The sequence below is a fragment of the Prionailurus bengalensis genome, chromosome E2 (genome assembly GCF_016509475.1).
Source record: "Prionailurus bengalensis isolate Pbe53 chromosome E2, Fcat_Pben_1.1_paternal_pri, whole genome shotgun sequence".
Lineage (NCBI taxonomy): Eukaryota > Metazoa > Chordata > Mammalia > Carnivora > Felidae > Prionailurus > Prionailurus bengalensis.
Genome location: NC_057352.1, coordinates 1,832,267 through 1,848,269, shown reverse-complemented (window position 1 = coordinate 1,848,269; position 16,003 = coordinate 1,832,267). Strand labels below are relative to the sequence as shown.

The window sequence follows — 16,003 nt, the reverse complement described above, 5'->3', positions numbered from 1 at the left end:
TCTAGTTCTGGGGTTTCTATTCTATTCCACTGGTCTATGTATCTGTTTTTGTGCCAATACCATGCTGTCTTGATGATGACAGCTTTGTAGTAGAGGCTAAAGTCTGCGATTGTGATGCCTCCTGCTTTGGTCTTCTTCTTCAAAATTACTTTGGCTATTCGGGGCCTTTTGTGGTTCCATATGAATTTTAGGATTGCTTGTTCTAGTTTCGAGAAGAATGCTGGTGCAATTTTGATCGGGATTGCATTGAATGTGTAGATAGCTTTGGGTAGTATTGACATTTTGACAATATTTATTCTTCCAATCCATGAGCAGGGAATGTCTTTCCATTTCTTTAAATCTTCTTCAATTACCTTCATAAGCTTTCTATAGTTTTCAGCATACAGATCTTTTACATCTTTGGTTAGATCTATTCCTAGGTATTTTATGCTTCTTGGTGCAATTGTGAATGGGATCAGTTTATTTATTTGTCTTTCTGTTGCTTCATTGTTAGTGTATACCACCAGTGTACATTCTTAAGTAACACTGAAAGCATGACTTTGGACTGAAAAACTTTCTTTTTTTTTTTTTTTAATTTTTTTTTTTCAACGTTTATTTATTTTGGGGACAGAGAGAGACAGAGCATGAATGGGCAAGGGGCAGAGAGAGAGGGAGACACAGATTCGGAAACAGGCTCCAGGCTCTGAGCCATCAGCCCAGAGCCCGACGCGGGGCTTGAACTCACGGACCGCGAGATCATGACCTGGCTGAAGTCGGACGCTTAACCGACTGCGCCACCCAGGCGCCCCAAGGACTGAAAAACTTTCAAGAGGCATTACCTTCAAATCATTTTTCCATAAATTTGGGTGCATTATAGCCAACTAATTTTCTGTATATAAGAATGATTTTTTTTTTTAGCTTTTCATAAACTATGTTCAAATCTTTTCCAAATGGGTCCCATTCAAGGAGTCTGAGTCTTTTAAAAAAAAATTTAATGTTTGTTTATTTTTGAGAGAGAGAGACAGACAGACAGACAGAATGTGAGCAGGGGAGGAGCAGAGACAGAGGGAGACGCAGAGTCTGAGGCAGGCTCCGGGCTCTGAGCTGTCAGCACTAAGCCTGATGCAGGGCTTGAATTCATGGATCATGAAATCATGACCTGAGCTGAAATTGGACGCTTAACTGACTGAGGCACCCAGGTGACCCAAGGAGTCTGAGTCTTAAAGGAACATTGTCTGTACTCAGTAGAAATATTTCTTGGAGCGCCTGGGTGGCGCAGTCGGTTAAGCGTCCGACTTCAGCCAGGTCACGATCTCGCGGTCCGGGAGTTCGAGCCCCGCGTCAGGCTCTGGGCTGATGGCTCAGAGCCTGGAGCCTGTTTCCGATTCTGTGTCTCCCTCTCTCTCTGCCCCTCCCCCGTTCATGCTCTGTCTCTCTCTGTCCCAAAAATAAATAAACGTTGAAAAAAAAATTTTTTTTAAGAAATATTTCTTTAAATTCAACACTTTTTTTAAATTCACCGCTTTTTTGCTTCGTCAAGATTTCCTTGTTGGTTGATGCACCGCCCCTCTTGAGACTCTGCTCCACATGCTGGAATCTCCAAATCCTCTCTCCAATGTCCCAGTGTTTTTCTAAAGCAGAACATGAAGAAATGTCCTGCATGAATTATCCCACTCACATAATTGAAATGAAATATCAGAAATAATCCACTGCAGTGATCATTCTATGGGTAACTGAACGTAACCTAACCTTATTGAGTGATACTGAAGGAATAGAAGCCATTTCATGTGGTATTGATCAAGAATGATCGAAAACGGATGCCAGAGTGAGCTTAAGATAAAATACTTCCTAAAAATACGATGCTGTGTAACAACTGTAGGTTTAATCTCAGATCAACAAGGCTTAATATCCACTGTAGATGTATAGTCATTTGGAGGTTACCTACAGTGTGTGTATTCTGGGTTTTTTTTCCCCCTAAATAATGTAGCTAATTCTATATTTATGAACTGGCATGTTCTTTTGGGTCTCCATTTCTTGTTTCCTCAAGCTATCCAAATATAAAAGAAATCCCAGGGCCAGGGGCTATGAGAGTAAAACTATTTCTGAAGAAATTGTGGGCTGGAAGCTTACATGTATGGGTACAAGTGACCAAAAACTACAAAAATACATTTTAGAAAAGAAAATTAAAAAAAAAAAGAAAAAAGAAAAAAGAAAATCAACAAGAAACAAGTGTCAAAGGAATTAAAGAAGAAGCGTATGAAATTGACAGGAGAAGAGTTCTAGGTGAACAGACACTGATGGAATGCGACCCTATCACCAATCAGATTAGGTTTCACTGCACCTCAGAGTTAAAGTGTTTGTGGGGCACCCGGGTGGCTCAGTCAGTTGAGCGTCTGACTCTTGATTTGGGCTCAGCTCATGATCTCATGGTTGGGAAAATCCAGCCCCACAGTGGGCTCCATGCTGACAGTGCAGAGCCTGCTTGGGATTCTCCCTGCCCCTCCCACACTTACGTTTTGTCTCTCAAAATACATAAATAAACTTAAAAAAAAAATAAAGGGGGCGCCTGGGTGGCTCAGTCGGTTAAGCGGCCAACTTCGGCTCAGGTCATGATCTCGCGGTCTGTGAGTTCAAGCCCTGCGTCAGGCTCTGTGCTGACAGCTCAGAGCCCGGAGCCTGTTTCGGATTCTGTGTCTCCCTCTCTCTGACCCTCCCCCGTTCATGCTCTGTCTCTCTCTGTCCCAAAAATAAATAAATGTTGAAAATAAATAAATAAATAAATAAATAAATAAATAAATAAATAAAAACAATGGGAAAAGTAATTATATCCTAACACTTTAGAGCCGTGACTGAGGAACGTGCCCCTACGTGTCCTTCCCATGCCATGTGTAAGCTCACGGTCCTCGGGCTGCTGCCCCTCCAGCACCGAGCGTTTCTCTGAACTAAAGGCTACCTACTCAGAAAATCTCCACCAGGCTGGGAGGAGCTGGGTTAAGTGGTCAAGCAAGCGAACTCTGGTGCCACGCTTCTGCTCCACCTTGTACCAGCCGTGAGACCACCAACGAATGACATGATCACCCCAGGCCTCAGCTGCCTCATATCACCTACCGTGGTCGCAGTGAAGGGAGTCACAACGTAGTGAGGACTAGATGGTCTAAGACACGGAAAGAACGCAGCAGGGCGCCCAGCACAAAGTAACTGCATATTATCTTTGTCCCGGAAGTTGCTGTCCCTCAGCTCAGGGGTTGCGCAGCGAACAAGGGAGGGGAAATTCCACATTCGTCATAACCCTGGAGCGTCCAGGACTGTGTTATCCCCTAACACACGGCCCCACTTCTCTTTCATGAGCCTCTCAACACTTATTGGCGCTATCTGTTCTCCAGATCAATGCCCTTTTTTTTTTTTTTTCAATGTTTATTTATTTTTGGGACAGAGAGAGACAGAGCATGAACGGGGGAGGGGCAGAGAGAGAGGGAGACACAGAATGGGAAACAGGCTCCAGGCTCTGAGCCATCAGCCCAGAGCCCGACGCGGGGCTCGAACTCACGGACCGCGAGATCGTGACCTGGCTGAAGTCGGACGCTCAACCGACTGCGCCACCCAGGCGCCCCAGATCAATGCCCTTTTAAACCCAAGGCCGACTGGAAACCCTTGGATGGCTCACTGTTTCCCCTTTCTTTCCCCCCCCTCGCTGAGCACCGCCTTCCTCAGCAGCGTCTTATCAGACAGCCTCTCTCCCGGCCCTTGGACACTTTGCTTCTTTCTCACTTCAGAACTCTTGAACTTCTTCCTCGTCTTGAAATCTTCTCCTCTAGACCCTCACAGAATCCCTGCATTCTCCTCCCATAAATGTTGGCTCAAAATATCACCTCACCAGGAGTGTTTTCTGACTCAATTGTTTTAAGGAGGCCCTGCCCCCAGACCACCCAGGTTGTTCGATCTTTATTAAGTGTTTATGCTTTTGCTTTATTTAGTTAGTTCGTTTTCTGACTTCTGGGTTCTATGCCAGCCCCACCGTTCCTAATATTCATGTCCTCTTTTTCGGTGCCTTAGTGCAATATTTTAGGTTTTTTTCATTTGGGTCATGTACATTTTATTTTTTTTTCACCTTGTAATCCCATAGGTTTTTAAAAATTTTTATTTAATTTAGTTTTTTTTAATTTACATCCAAGTTAGTTGGCATATAGTGCAACGATGATTTCACGAGTAGATTCCATAATGCCCCTTAGCCCATCCCCCATCCCACAACCTCTCCAGTAACCCTCTGTTGTTCTCCACACTTAAGAGTCTCTTATGTTTTTGCCCCCCTCCTGTTTTTATATTATTTTTGCTTCCCTTCCCTTGTGTTCATCTGTTTTGTGTCTAAAGTCCCCGTATGAATGAAGTCATATGATATTTGTCTTTCTCTGACTGACTAATTTCACTTAGCATAGTACCCTTTAGTTCCATCCACGTAGCTGCAAATGGCAAGGTTTCATTCTTTTTGATTGCTGAGTAATACTCCATTGTATATATATACCACATCTTTTTTTTTTTTAATGTTTATTTATTTTTGAGAGAGAGAGAGACAGAGTGTGATCCGGGGAGGGGCAGAGAGAGAGGGAGACACAGAATCTGAAGCAGGCTCCAGGCTCTGAGCTGTCAGCACAGAGCCCGACATGGGGCTCGAACTCACGGACTGTGAGATCATGACCTGAGCTGAAGTTGGACACTTAACCGATTGAGCCACCCAGGCACCCCTAAACCACATCTTCTTTATCCATTCATCCATTGATGGACTATTGGGCTCTTTCCATACTTTGGCTATTGTTGATAGCGCTGCTGTAAACATTGGGGTGCATGTGCCCCTTCAAAGCAGCATACCTGTATCCCTTGGCTAAATACCTAGTAGTGCAATTGCTGGGTCGTAGATTACATTTTCTTAAAATGTATCCTTATAGTTTGGGTTCTGTAACTGAACCCAAGTCTGTCTGCCTGGCGTGCAGCAAGTTACTGAGACACCAGGCTTGCAGCAAGGAAAGGATTTATTCCAGACACAGTGAGATGAGACAAGGAGGCAAGAGGGCAAGCCTCAAATCCGCCTCCCACAAGGGGGAGAACACGTTTTGGTTTTGGTTTTTAATTTTTTAACGTTTATTTATTTTTTTTAATTTTTTTTCAACGTTTATTTATTTTTTTGGGACAGAGAGAGACAGAGCATGAACAGGGGAGGGGCAGAGAGAGAGGGAGACACAGAATCGGAAACAGGCTCCAGGCTCTGAGCCATCAGCACAGAGCCCGATGCGGGGCTCGAACTCACGGACTGTGAGATCATGACCTGAGCCGAAGTCGGATGATTAACCGACCGAGCCACCCAGGTGCCCCAAGGGAGAACAAGTTTTTTTATAATCACGGGGTGAGGTTACATACATATTGATGGAAAGGGTGGGGAAACATGACTTTTCATGAGGAAACATGGAGTGTGTGTACCGAGCAAACATATACAGCACATACATCCCATGTTCATTTCTTAGTAAAGACTTAACACCGGAACGAAGCAAAACCCAGCACATGATGTCAGGTGTATCTTAGGATAAGGGGAGGCAGCTGTGGACATGCTCCAGGAGCTGGCATAAACTGGATGGGACTTTGGGCTCATTTTCTTGAGTGAGGAACACAGGGCCTTGCTTGTTCCCAGGCTAGATCCATATCAGTTGACCCTGAGCCCAGGCTTCTGTAGAAACAACTAGTGATTTGTGAGCGGGGTCTGAAAAGGCTCAATACCTGACTGGGGCGGGGGGGGGGGGGGGGAAGTTCCCTAAAAACCAAGATTAACACTTTCTTCTAGTTTTAGCCTCATTAACCCATGGGGCATGGTTTCAGTTTTGCTGTGATGAAGACAGTTTTACATTATTATACTTTCTAACCTACAATACCGTCAAATAAATAGGTGCTACTTTTGGAGGAGCACATCTTTAAGGTTGAAAAGATGCTACCAACATCATGTTGAGTGAAATAGGTAACAAAACACTTTCTAGATCTGCACCATTCAATAGGGTAACTGTTAGCCACATGTGACTATATACATTTGAATTAAAATAAATTAAATTTAAAAGGCAGTTCCTCTGGGGCACCTGGGTGGCTCAGTCAGTTGGGCGTCTGACTTCAGCTCAGGTCATGATCTCACAGTCCATGGGTTCGAGCCCCACATCAGGCTCTGTGCTGACAGCTCAGAGCCTGGAGACTCCTTCGGATTCTGTGTGTGTGTCTCTCCCTCCCCCTCCCCCACTCGTGCTCTGTCTCTGTCTCAAAAATAAGTAAACATTAAAAAAAATTTTTTTAATGCAGTTCCTCTGTCGTACTGGCCATACCATATTTCTACTACTCAGCAGTCAACTGTGGCCTGCGGCTGTTATATTGGACAACGCCAATGCAGAATATTTCCATCAGTGCAGAAGTTTCTATTGGATTGTACTGACCTAGAACGTGAACTTATTTACAAATAAAGTACAGCCAGGGGCGCCTGGGTGGCTCAGTCAGTTAAGCGTCTGACTTCAGCTCAGGTCACGATCTCTTAGTCTGTGAGTTCGAGCCCCACATCGGGCTCTGGGCTGATGGCTCAGAGCCTGGAGCCTGCTTCTGATTCTGTGTCTCCCTCTCTCTCTGTCCCTCCTCCATTCATGCTCTGTCTCTCTCTGTCTCAAAAATAAAATAAAAACGTTAAAAAAAATTTAAAAAAAAAGTACAGCCAACATCTTCATGTGTATGTGTATACATCAATTAAAGGTTTTCCATCTAGTATATAAGTTCTTTACTTTTAATTTTTATGGAATGCAACTATTAACTGGGCATGAAATTTTAGAATATTTAAAATTACCACACTCCTTGTAGAAATCCATACTTGGTCATAGTGTTTACTTTTAAAAATACTTGCTTCATAATATCTATTTAAAAATTCTTTAAATTTGATCCAGCAATTCACTTCTGGATATATACCTCCAAAGAATTGAAAACAGAGGGTTTTTTTTAATTCTTTTTAATGTTTGTTTATTTTTGAGAGAGAGAGGGACAGACCATGAGCAAGGAAGGGGCAGAGAGAGAGGGAGACACAGAATCCAAATCAGGCTCCAGTCTCTGAGCTGTCAGCACAGAGCCCAATGCAGGGCTTGAACCCACAAACTGCGAGATCATGACCTGAGCTGAAGTCCAATGCTTAAATGACTGAGCCACACAGGTGCCCCCAAAATGGAGATTTAAACAGATATTTGTAAACCTATGTTTATAGCATCATTGTTCCCAATAGCCCAAAGATAGAAGTAACCTAAGTGTCTATCCTTGAATCAATGTTTAAACCAAATGTAGTATATACGTATAATAGAATACTATTCAGCCATTAAAAAGAATGAAATCTGGGGCACCTGACTGGCTCAGTTGGTTAAGTGTCCAACTTCGGCTCAAGTCATGATCTCTCAGTTTGTGAGTTTGAGCCTCACATGTGGCTCTGTGCTGACAGCTTAGAGCCTGGAAACTGCTTCAAATTCTGTGTCTCCCTCTCTCACTGTTCCTCCCCCACTCATGCTCTGTCTGTCTGTCTCTCTCTCTCTCCTTCAAAAATGAATAAAAACATTAAAAAACATTTAAAAAAAGAATGAAATCTTACCATTTGCAACAACATGATGAATCTGGAGAGTATAATGCTAAGTATAATAAATCAAAGGGTGCCTGGCTGTCTCAATCATTAGGGTATGCAACTCTTACTTACTTATTGATTCATTCATTCATTTATGAGAGAGCAGGAGAGGGGCAGAGAGAAATGGGGACAGAAGATCTGAAGCAGGCTCTGTGCAGACAACAGAGACCCCAACGTGGGGCTTGAACTCACGAACCTGAGCTGAAGGCAGCCACTTAAACAACTGAACCACCCAGACGCCCCATGTTGGTGCATCTCTTGATCTTGGGGTTGTGAGTTCCAAACCCATGTTGGGGGTAGAGACTCCTAAAATAAATTTTTTAAAAATCACATTCAGGGGTGCCTGGGGGGCTTAGTCAGTTAAGCACCCAACTTTGGCTCAGGTCATGATCTCACAGTTCTGGGTTCAAGCCCCGCGTGGGGCTCTGTGCTGACAGTTCAGAGCCTGGAGCCTGCTTTAGATTCTGTGTCTCCCTCTCTCTGCCCCTCCCCTGCTTGTGCTCTCTCTCTCTTTCTCTCTCAAAAATAAACATTAATTTTTTTTAAAATCACATGTTAAAATGTGACTCAGTCAGTTGGGTGACTCAGTCAGTTGAGTGTCTGACTTCAGTTCAGGTCATGATCTCATGGTTCGTGGGTTCGAGCCCCATGTCAGGCTCTGTGCTGACAGCTCAGAGCCTGGAGCCTGCTTCAGATTCTGTGTCTCCCTCTCTCTCTCTGTCCCTCCCCCACTCTTGCTGTGTCTCTCTTGCTCCCAAAAATAAACATAAAAAAAATTAAAAATAAGTAAAAAATAAAGCAGAGAAAGACAAATCCCATGATTTCACTCATACGTAGAATTTAAGAAACAAAACAAATGAACAAAGGGAAAAAGGCAAGCCAAGAAACAACAGACTCTTAAATATAGGGAACAAACTGTTTATTACCAGAGGGGAGGCAGCAGGGGCGGGGGGATGAAATAGGAGAAGGGGATTAAGAGCATACTTCTTATGAGCACTGAATAATGTAAAGAATTGATGAATCGCTGAATTGTACCCCTGAAACTAATAACACTGTATGTTAACTATAATGGAATTAAAAAATAAATAAATCATTGGCCATTGGCAATTGACTCAACTTTCATCCCCTCTCTCCTTCTTAGAGGTTCAGGAGGATTGAAAATGCCAATCCTCTAATTTCTGTCATCACAGGAAACTCCAAAAGTTTCAGAAGCTCTGTGCTGGGAATGGGGATGAAGACAAAGTAAATGTCTCTCATTAAAAAGCACAACTGGGACACCCAGCTGGTTCCGTTAGTGGAGCGTGCGACTCTTGATCTCGGAGTTGTGAGTTCAAGCCCCATGTTGAGTGTAGAGATTACTTAAAAACAAAATCTTTCTTAAAAATCACAATGACTATGATGCTTGAAAAATGATATTAATAAGTTTATTCTCGTTGTCCTCAAGATCCGCTGAACTCTGGATCCAGGATCGGTCGGTAGGGTGTGGCACCATGTGTCTGTCTCTGCCTCCTAAAGTCCTGTTGAGTGTCTCCGGCAGGCTCAGCTCTGGAAAAGCTGAAGGTATATTTAGGAAAACATGTTTCCAGGACAAGTGAGAGAAATGTAGAGCCCAGGCTGAAGATATCAAATACACTGAATGTCTCTGTCTATCTTGCTCTGGCTCTGGAGAAATAATACAGCTGATAGAAAGACTGGGGCCATTTTGTGTAGCTTCTATGCCTAAGGAGGAAAGAAAAATGGAAGAAGCCAGTTTGTACGTTCAAACATGGAAGTAAACTCGTTCCTGCCTTTCTAGTCTGGTGTAGAACTTACTACCTCCTGGGAAAGCCATGTGCTAGCCAGCCTTTGGCAGAACAAACCTAAGGACTGACTCCTCCATTGTTTCAACCATACCTTCCACAAAGTCAACAGATTGTTTACTATGTACCAGGTACTGGGAAGACATCGATTAAAAAGAGAGAGAGAGAGAATGTGAATTTTGTTCAAGTAGTCTTCATGCCCAGCACAGAACCCAATGTGGGGCTTGAACTCATGACCCTGAGATCAAGACCTGAGCTGAGTTCAAGAGTTGGAGGCTCAACTGAGCAACTCAGACACCCCCCCAAATTCACATTCTAATGGGGTTTATGGGCTCCAGCTAGAAAGTGGCCAGTGGAATTCTTTTGGGGGACCACTGACTTGGGAAGACTCTTCAGGAACTATAACTAATCCCCTTACTCCATGGAGTCTGATAAGGCACTTGAGTAGGAGGTATCCCAAGAGATGGTTGGAGTCGACTCCATCATGTGGAAGGACTGGGCGCTCAGTAGGCTCTGCTCTGTGAGCCAACATGAGAACAACAGAGTGATTACCTTGAACTCTCTCATCTCAGAGATCCTGTTCCTGGTCTTGTCTCTGTTCTAAGTCTCCATCATCAGGTTCTCTTTTTCTCTGGGCATGGAATCTGGATCTCCGATTTTGAAACCAAATCTAAGTGGGTAAAACATCAAGAATTAATTCAATCCAATGATGTCATGCAAGCTTCACCATTGCTTTCACAAGGCAAAAGGAAGAGAGAGGGGGTTGGTTCTAGGCCTAATTCCAAAATCACCAGCCTTCCATATGACAGCTAGGACGGTCTATCAAGTCTGAAGATAAAGCCCAAAATTCGGAACCTCACACCTAGTGCCTTCATGATGGGTTTCATATCCTTAAGTCCCCACGGTCACCTCATTACCAGTGCTGGTTTTCCCTAAAATGCCATGCCTATACTGACACTCTTCCCTCTGCCTGGAATTCTTTTCCCATCTTTTTTTTTTCCTTCTTCTTGAAAATGCTTATGTTTCTTCCATGACCCAGGATAGTATATTGTCCATCTAGGGAGATATTTTTCAACCCACAAGACATAATTGTTACCCCTTGCCTCTGCCCATAAGTTACACACATACATGCACATTATATATACACATATCCCAAGTATATGTATATATTATTTATAATAACATAACTTCAGAAAAACGTATATGTATTTATATACTACGTGTACACACACACACACACACACACACACACACTCACATTCCACAACTACTACTTTTGGTTTTCACAGAGGTTGCAAATAGAATAGGCACAGATCTGGAGTCCAAAAACCAGTCTTTGGAAAAGTCACGTAATACCATGAAAACTTTCATGTCCTTCCTGAAGGTATAGACCACTCTTCAGGTGAATGATTGTTTTGGAGGAACTGCACATATGCAACCCTGTATTCGGTTTCTACACCTGAATCATAAATGCTTTTCTCCATCTGCCTTGCTTGTGGTACCTATGAGAACCAGTGCCCTGTTGATAAAGTCATTCAGAGATTTCTCATTATTTCTGCACCTACCAAGATCTATTTTTTATAAATGTTTATTTTGAGAGAGAGAGAGCAGGGGAGGGGCAGAAAGAGAAGGAGAGAGAAAATCCTAAGCAGGCGCCCCTCTGTCAGTGCAGAGCCCTACACGGGGCTTGATCTCACAAACCACGAGATCATGACCTGAGCCAAAATCAAGAGTCGGACACTTAGCCGACCGAGGCACCCAGGTGCCCCACAATATCTTGAATTTAAGGAAAAATATATTCAGCTTTGAATTCTGAGGAGAAAACTAGCCCAAAGAATATTGGAATGGCTACATTAGGACAAGATTAGCTTCGTACTTCATCACCAGCTTCTGTTTTCTTCTCTCCCAACTCACACACTCCTTCAGAATCACACCAAACCATTTACTCAAAAAAATCAGTCTTCCATTTATATCCATCTTCTCCATAGAATCTCCCAACCCTCACCGAGGCACATCCTCCTCTAGAACCCAATCCTCCTGCTGGATAACACCAAGATTAGCCATCCATCCAAGCTAGACCCACCACGTCTTCCTCGTGATCTCATCTCTTTCCCTCTCCACGCCACCCCTGTCCTCCACACCCCATCTATGCATTGCTATCAGTCTGTGTCCGTGCTGTTTCTCACACAGAACTCATTTCCACGTCTCAGCATCCTTGACTTTTCACTGATAGTCAAACTTACTTCCTGTTTCCATAGTGGAGTCCATTCTTCACTGGAGGAAGAGGAGCTATTTCAAACTGTAACTAGAGCATGCTTTCTCCTCTGTCTTAATTCTTTGAGCATGTCTCTACCACACAAAGGATAAAATATAAACTCTTATAGCAAGTATTTCCAAGTGTCTTATCCACTTCAAGACTTTTGAGCTCTGCTCAGCATACAGGGGTTAATCAGAGATGGGCCCCCTATCACAGCTCACAGGCTAATGGAAGATGGTGTCCACAAAACCTGAACACAACAGCTTAATCAACTGGTCACAATTGGTCTAGACTTGAGGCCTCCTTAAGTATATTTATGTCACCCTAGTTCACCAGCCCATAGACAATTCACAATGTTCTGGAAGCCACAGGACTGCTGCTAGGAATCCAGTCTACCACAACTGCTGCCCTTATTAACCCCCTCTCTTCTGGTCTTCCCCCATGGGATCTGTCTCTGCTTTGCAAGCCCCCGATCAAGTTTTCCTCTGTGAAACTGTTTCTGACCAAACACCAAACACATTGTTTGCTCCTATTTTTCTAGGAGGTAAAGTTGTGTGACATTTAATCATACTATTGGAATTATCAGATTACTGGAAAGAACACTGTTTTTTTTTGTTTTTTGTTTTTAGTATTTATTTATTTTGAGAGAGAAAGAGAATGAGTGGGGGAGGGGCAGAGGGAGAGAGAGAATCCCAAGCAGGTTCCTTGCTGTCAGCACAGAGTCAACCTGGGCTTGATCTCATGACCCAAGGCAAAATCAAGACTCAGATGCTTAACTGACTAAGCCACCCAGGCACCCAAGGAGCACTGGTCTAAATACACACACAGAGCACACCACTCTGACAGAATTCTATTCCATCTGGACCCTACATTTCTCTGAGTTAAATGTTAAATCTCTAAATTAGACATAATAATTCCAACCTCATGGGATAATTAGAAAGGCTGAAAACTGTGATAGATATAAAGACTTTAGGCAAATAAATGCCTGGCTCATATTGCATGTAAAGAAACATTCCTTCCTTCATTCAACAAATTATTACTCCTTGTGTCAGGAGGTATTCAGAAGACAAAGAGTAGAAAACAATCCCTTCCTCAGTCACTGCTCTCTAAATCCCACCGCAGCCATTGCCACCATAATGCCAAAGCGCAAGATGCAGAATCCCAAGCAACAGCTCCCCCTGCCAGAGCAGGAGGAAAGAGACCAGAAATGAGAAGGATGGGAGTCCCATTAGACCACCTGGCCTTCTGGCCAATGGAAAGCTTGATGACCCCAATCAGCTCTTCATGGAGGTCCTCCAGAATCAAGAAGACCAATGACTCCACAATGATGAGTGTCCCACCTCCTCCCCTGGGCAGAGGCCCAATTCGGGGAGGCCCAGGCCCCAGATGAGGCCCAAATAGTTGTGGTTGGTTGGGGGAGGGCATGGGCAATGCTGAACCTTGTTCTCCCAGACCAGGCCATGGGAGTCCCTCCAGGGGAGGCTTCTAACAAAGAGCAGAGAAACTCTTGAAGCTCAGAAGCTGGTCTCTTATCAAGAATACCTCCCTGCCCAAGAATGGACTCCAGGTTATGGAAGACAAATCCAACTGCCCTGTATGCAGACACTTTGCCAAAAAGGGCCAGTGTCAATATGAGGACCTCTGTGTCTTCTATCACCCAGGTATCAACAGACCACCCTGTGAGACTGTATCTTCCCATCCAGGCGGGGAGGAGCCTCCTGTGACCTGAAGGCCACATAGTCCCCTGTGGCTCTGTGATGGCTACTTTGAAGCTGTTCCACCCACCACCCTCAGTCAGTGACACTCACCCCCCCCTTTTGGTCCAGAGTTGTGTGTCATCACTGGTGCCCAGTATGTGGTCTTTCTTCTGATCCAGCCTCCAGAGACTCATGTTCAGGACCCCATCTTTGTTCCCTTCATCTGCCTCCTGGGTCCTCGTCCCCTGTGCCAGCTGGCTGCTATACAGGAAACCTCTTTGGTGCTGTTGCTTGGGCACCTGTCCACCCAGCCCCCAGTACTGCCCTCGATTCCCTGGAGCAGTTTCCTATCATTCCCTCCTTCCAGCTGCTTGTTTTAAGTCCTTTTTACGTGACACCCTCTGCCCCTAGTGTTGCCAGCAGCTCTGTGAAATTCACCAGGTTGTGTGACCTGGGGTCAAGTCTGAATGATAAGTGAAGTTACCCCTGAAAGGCCATTCTCCTTGCTTTTGGATTTTGTAGTTTCTGTGTGTCAGCAGCATGATCCCCACCACTCTGGTCTGTGATCCCTGTGCTTATGAAACTGTGCATCCCTTTGTAGCCTTTTTCAATGTGGTTGGTCTCTTTTTGATGTCCTAATGCTAGAGTTGAGCTTTTCTGCCAAAATGAGTGAGGCTCTTGGTGACCTCTAGACTTCCTGTAACCTCCCAACATGGGAGAATTGTAGAACTTTCCACAAGACTGCCTCCCTGGTCCTCCCCATTCTTCTCCTGGTGTCAGTTCTTCTGGGTTTGACACAAGATTTTGAGGTGTTCTCTAAAGCCTCTGGTGGGCTACCCTATTCTCCTCTCCAGCCCACTTTACTTAGACTAAGTCACTGCAAGGCCACCAGACTTTTTGACTGAATTCTGTGAATCTCCACCCAGCCAACCTTAGGATGGAACCTGGACAGTACTGTTGCCTTCTTCCAACCTTCTTCCCTGACATCCCTGGCACTGGTTGCTTTCTGTGAAAATAACAGCAGACAGGTTCGGTTTTCAACCTGTCCTGAGGAAATGCATCAGGAGTGTGGGCAAGAAGGAGGGAAGAGGGCCATTGCAGAACTGAGAAAGAATTTTTTAAAATATTTTTAATATTAGTAATAAATGCAGTGAAAATAAAGAAAGAAAACAAAAAATAAAACACTGGTTACAGCAAGAAAGAACTGAAGGGGGTGAGATAGCTGGCCCTAGGGCAACCAGATGGAGGGCCGCCTGGGTGGCTCAGGTGGTTACGCGTCTGACTCTCGGTTTCAGCTCAGGTCATGATCTCGTGGTTTGTGGGATCAAGGCCCACATCAGGCTCTGTGCTGTCTGCAGGGGGCCTGCTTGGGATTCTCTCTCCCTCTCTCTCTGCCTCTCCTCTACTCGTGTTCACTCTCTCTCTAAATAAACAAGCCTCAAGGACCTACTAGATGGAGAGAATAGCTCATGAGAGGCCCTAGGGTGGTAATGTGCCTCACATGTCCGTCCACAGGGCTCCCCATCTCCTAAATCTCCATCCTAGGAGATGGGGCAAATTCTTTATCACTTACTTGGACTCTTGACTCAGGAACACCAATTTCTTTAGCAAGTTGCTCTCTGGAATCAAAGCCAGGATAAGGATTGTTCGAAAATGCCTCAATGAGGGCATGTAATTGCAAGGACGTATAGTTGGTACGACTCCGTCTGTCTTCTCTACCTAGGATAGGTGTAAGACTGAGGGTCATGAAACATTTCAGAGGTCAGTTGACATATTCCCAAACAAGGAACCCAAACCTGTCCTACACTGTCTCCATCTAATACATTGCATCTCCTTAAGAGGGCCTTTCCCTGGCTTATTCCAGGCAGAAGGTTCTAGAAGAGACACAGTATATGGCTAGGTTGCTGGTTCTTTCCAGTGGAAAGAAGGTAAGCAGAGCAAAGTCTCAAAAGGTCCATGAACCATGCAGGAAAGAATTTCCAGGGGCCATATTGGACCCGTTGCTACCAGAAGACCTTGAACAGGAGGCCCTGAGAGAAAGAACATTCCTCTCCCACTCAGAGTAGTAGTTAGCTCCAGGTAGAGAGGACCTTGTGTACCCAAGAAGCTCTGTTGTGAAAGGACTGGAACAGACTATTTACTTTGAATCTCCTCTTCAAGGTGATCTTGGTCTTGGCTTGATTCTAAGTCCTCATCGGGTTCTGATTTATTCTGGTGCCTAGCTCTTCGATTCTGAAACCAAATCTTGAGTGAGGAAAAGAAAATGAGAGAATTAAGTATGTCTAGGTCATCTCACCCTATTACTGCCTGTCTTCAAAGGGTATGATTCTTTTACCTCTAAGCTCAGTACTATTACAGATACCTGTCACATCCAACTAAGTCTTAGGTCAAGGTTTGGCATTTAGCATCTTCACAATCTGGTCCCAACATGACTATAGTAATCTTTTTAAGTTAATAAATAGATGCTGCAATTATTATGCATTTATCAACCAGCTCAAGTATTTCCTCTTCTCTGAAGAAGCACCTGCACATGCCGTTGCCACTCCTAGACACTCTTTCACCCTCAGTACTCACATTTGTGAAGTGAGACAAAGAGCAGCAT

At 44.3% G+C, this 16,003-nt stretch overlaps 1 protein-coding gene and 1 pseudogene across 1 annotated transcript in view; one reads left to right on the top strand and one right to left on the bottom strand.

The window, feature by feature from the left end:
- Positions 1 to 10,015: 10,015 nt before the first annotated feature.
- DUXA (double homeobox A) overlaps positions 10,016 to 16,003 on the bottom strand; it is a 26,993-nt gene continuing 21,005 nt past the window's right edge. The window contains exons 3-5 of the mRNA XM_043600960.1: positions 15,543 to 15,645; positions 14,975 to 15,120; positions 10,016 to 10,117 (exon numbers count right to left, since the gene is read on the bottom strand). Coding sequence (XP_043456895.1) covers positions 10,016 to 10,117; positions 14,975 to 15,120; positions 15,543 to 15,645 — 351 coding nt within the window. The remainder of the gene's footprint in view (positions 10,118 to 14,974; positions 15,121 to 15,542; positions 15,646 to 16,003) is intronic.
- On the top strand, positions 12,841 to 13,433 carry LOC122495186 (annotated as a pseudogene).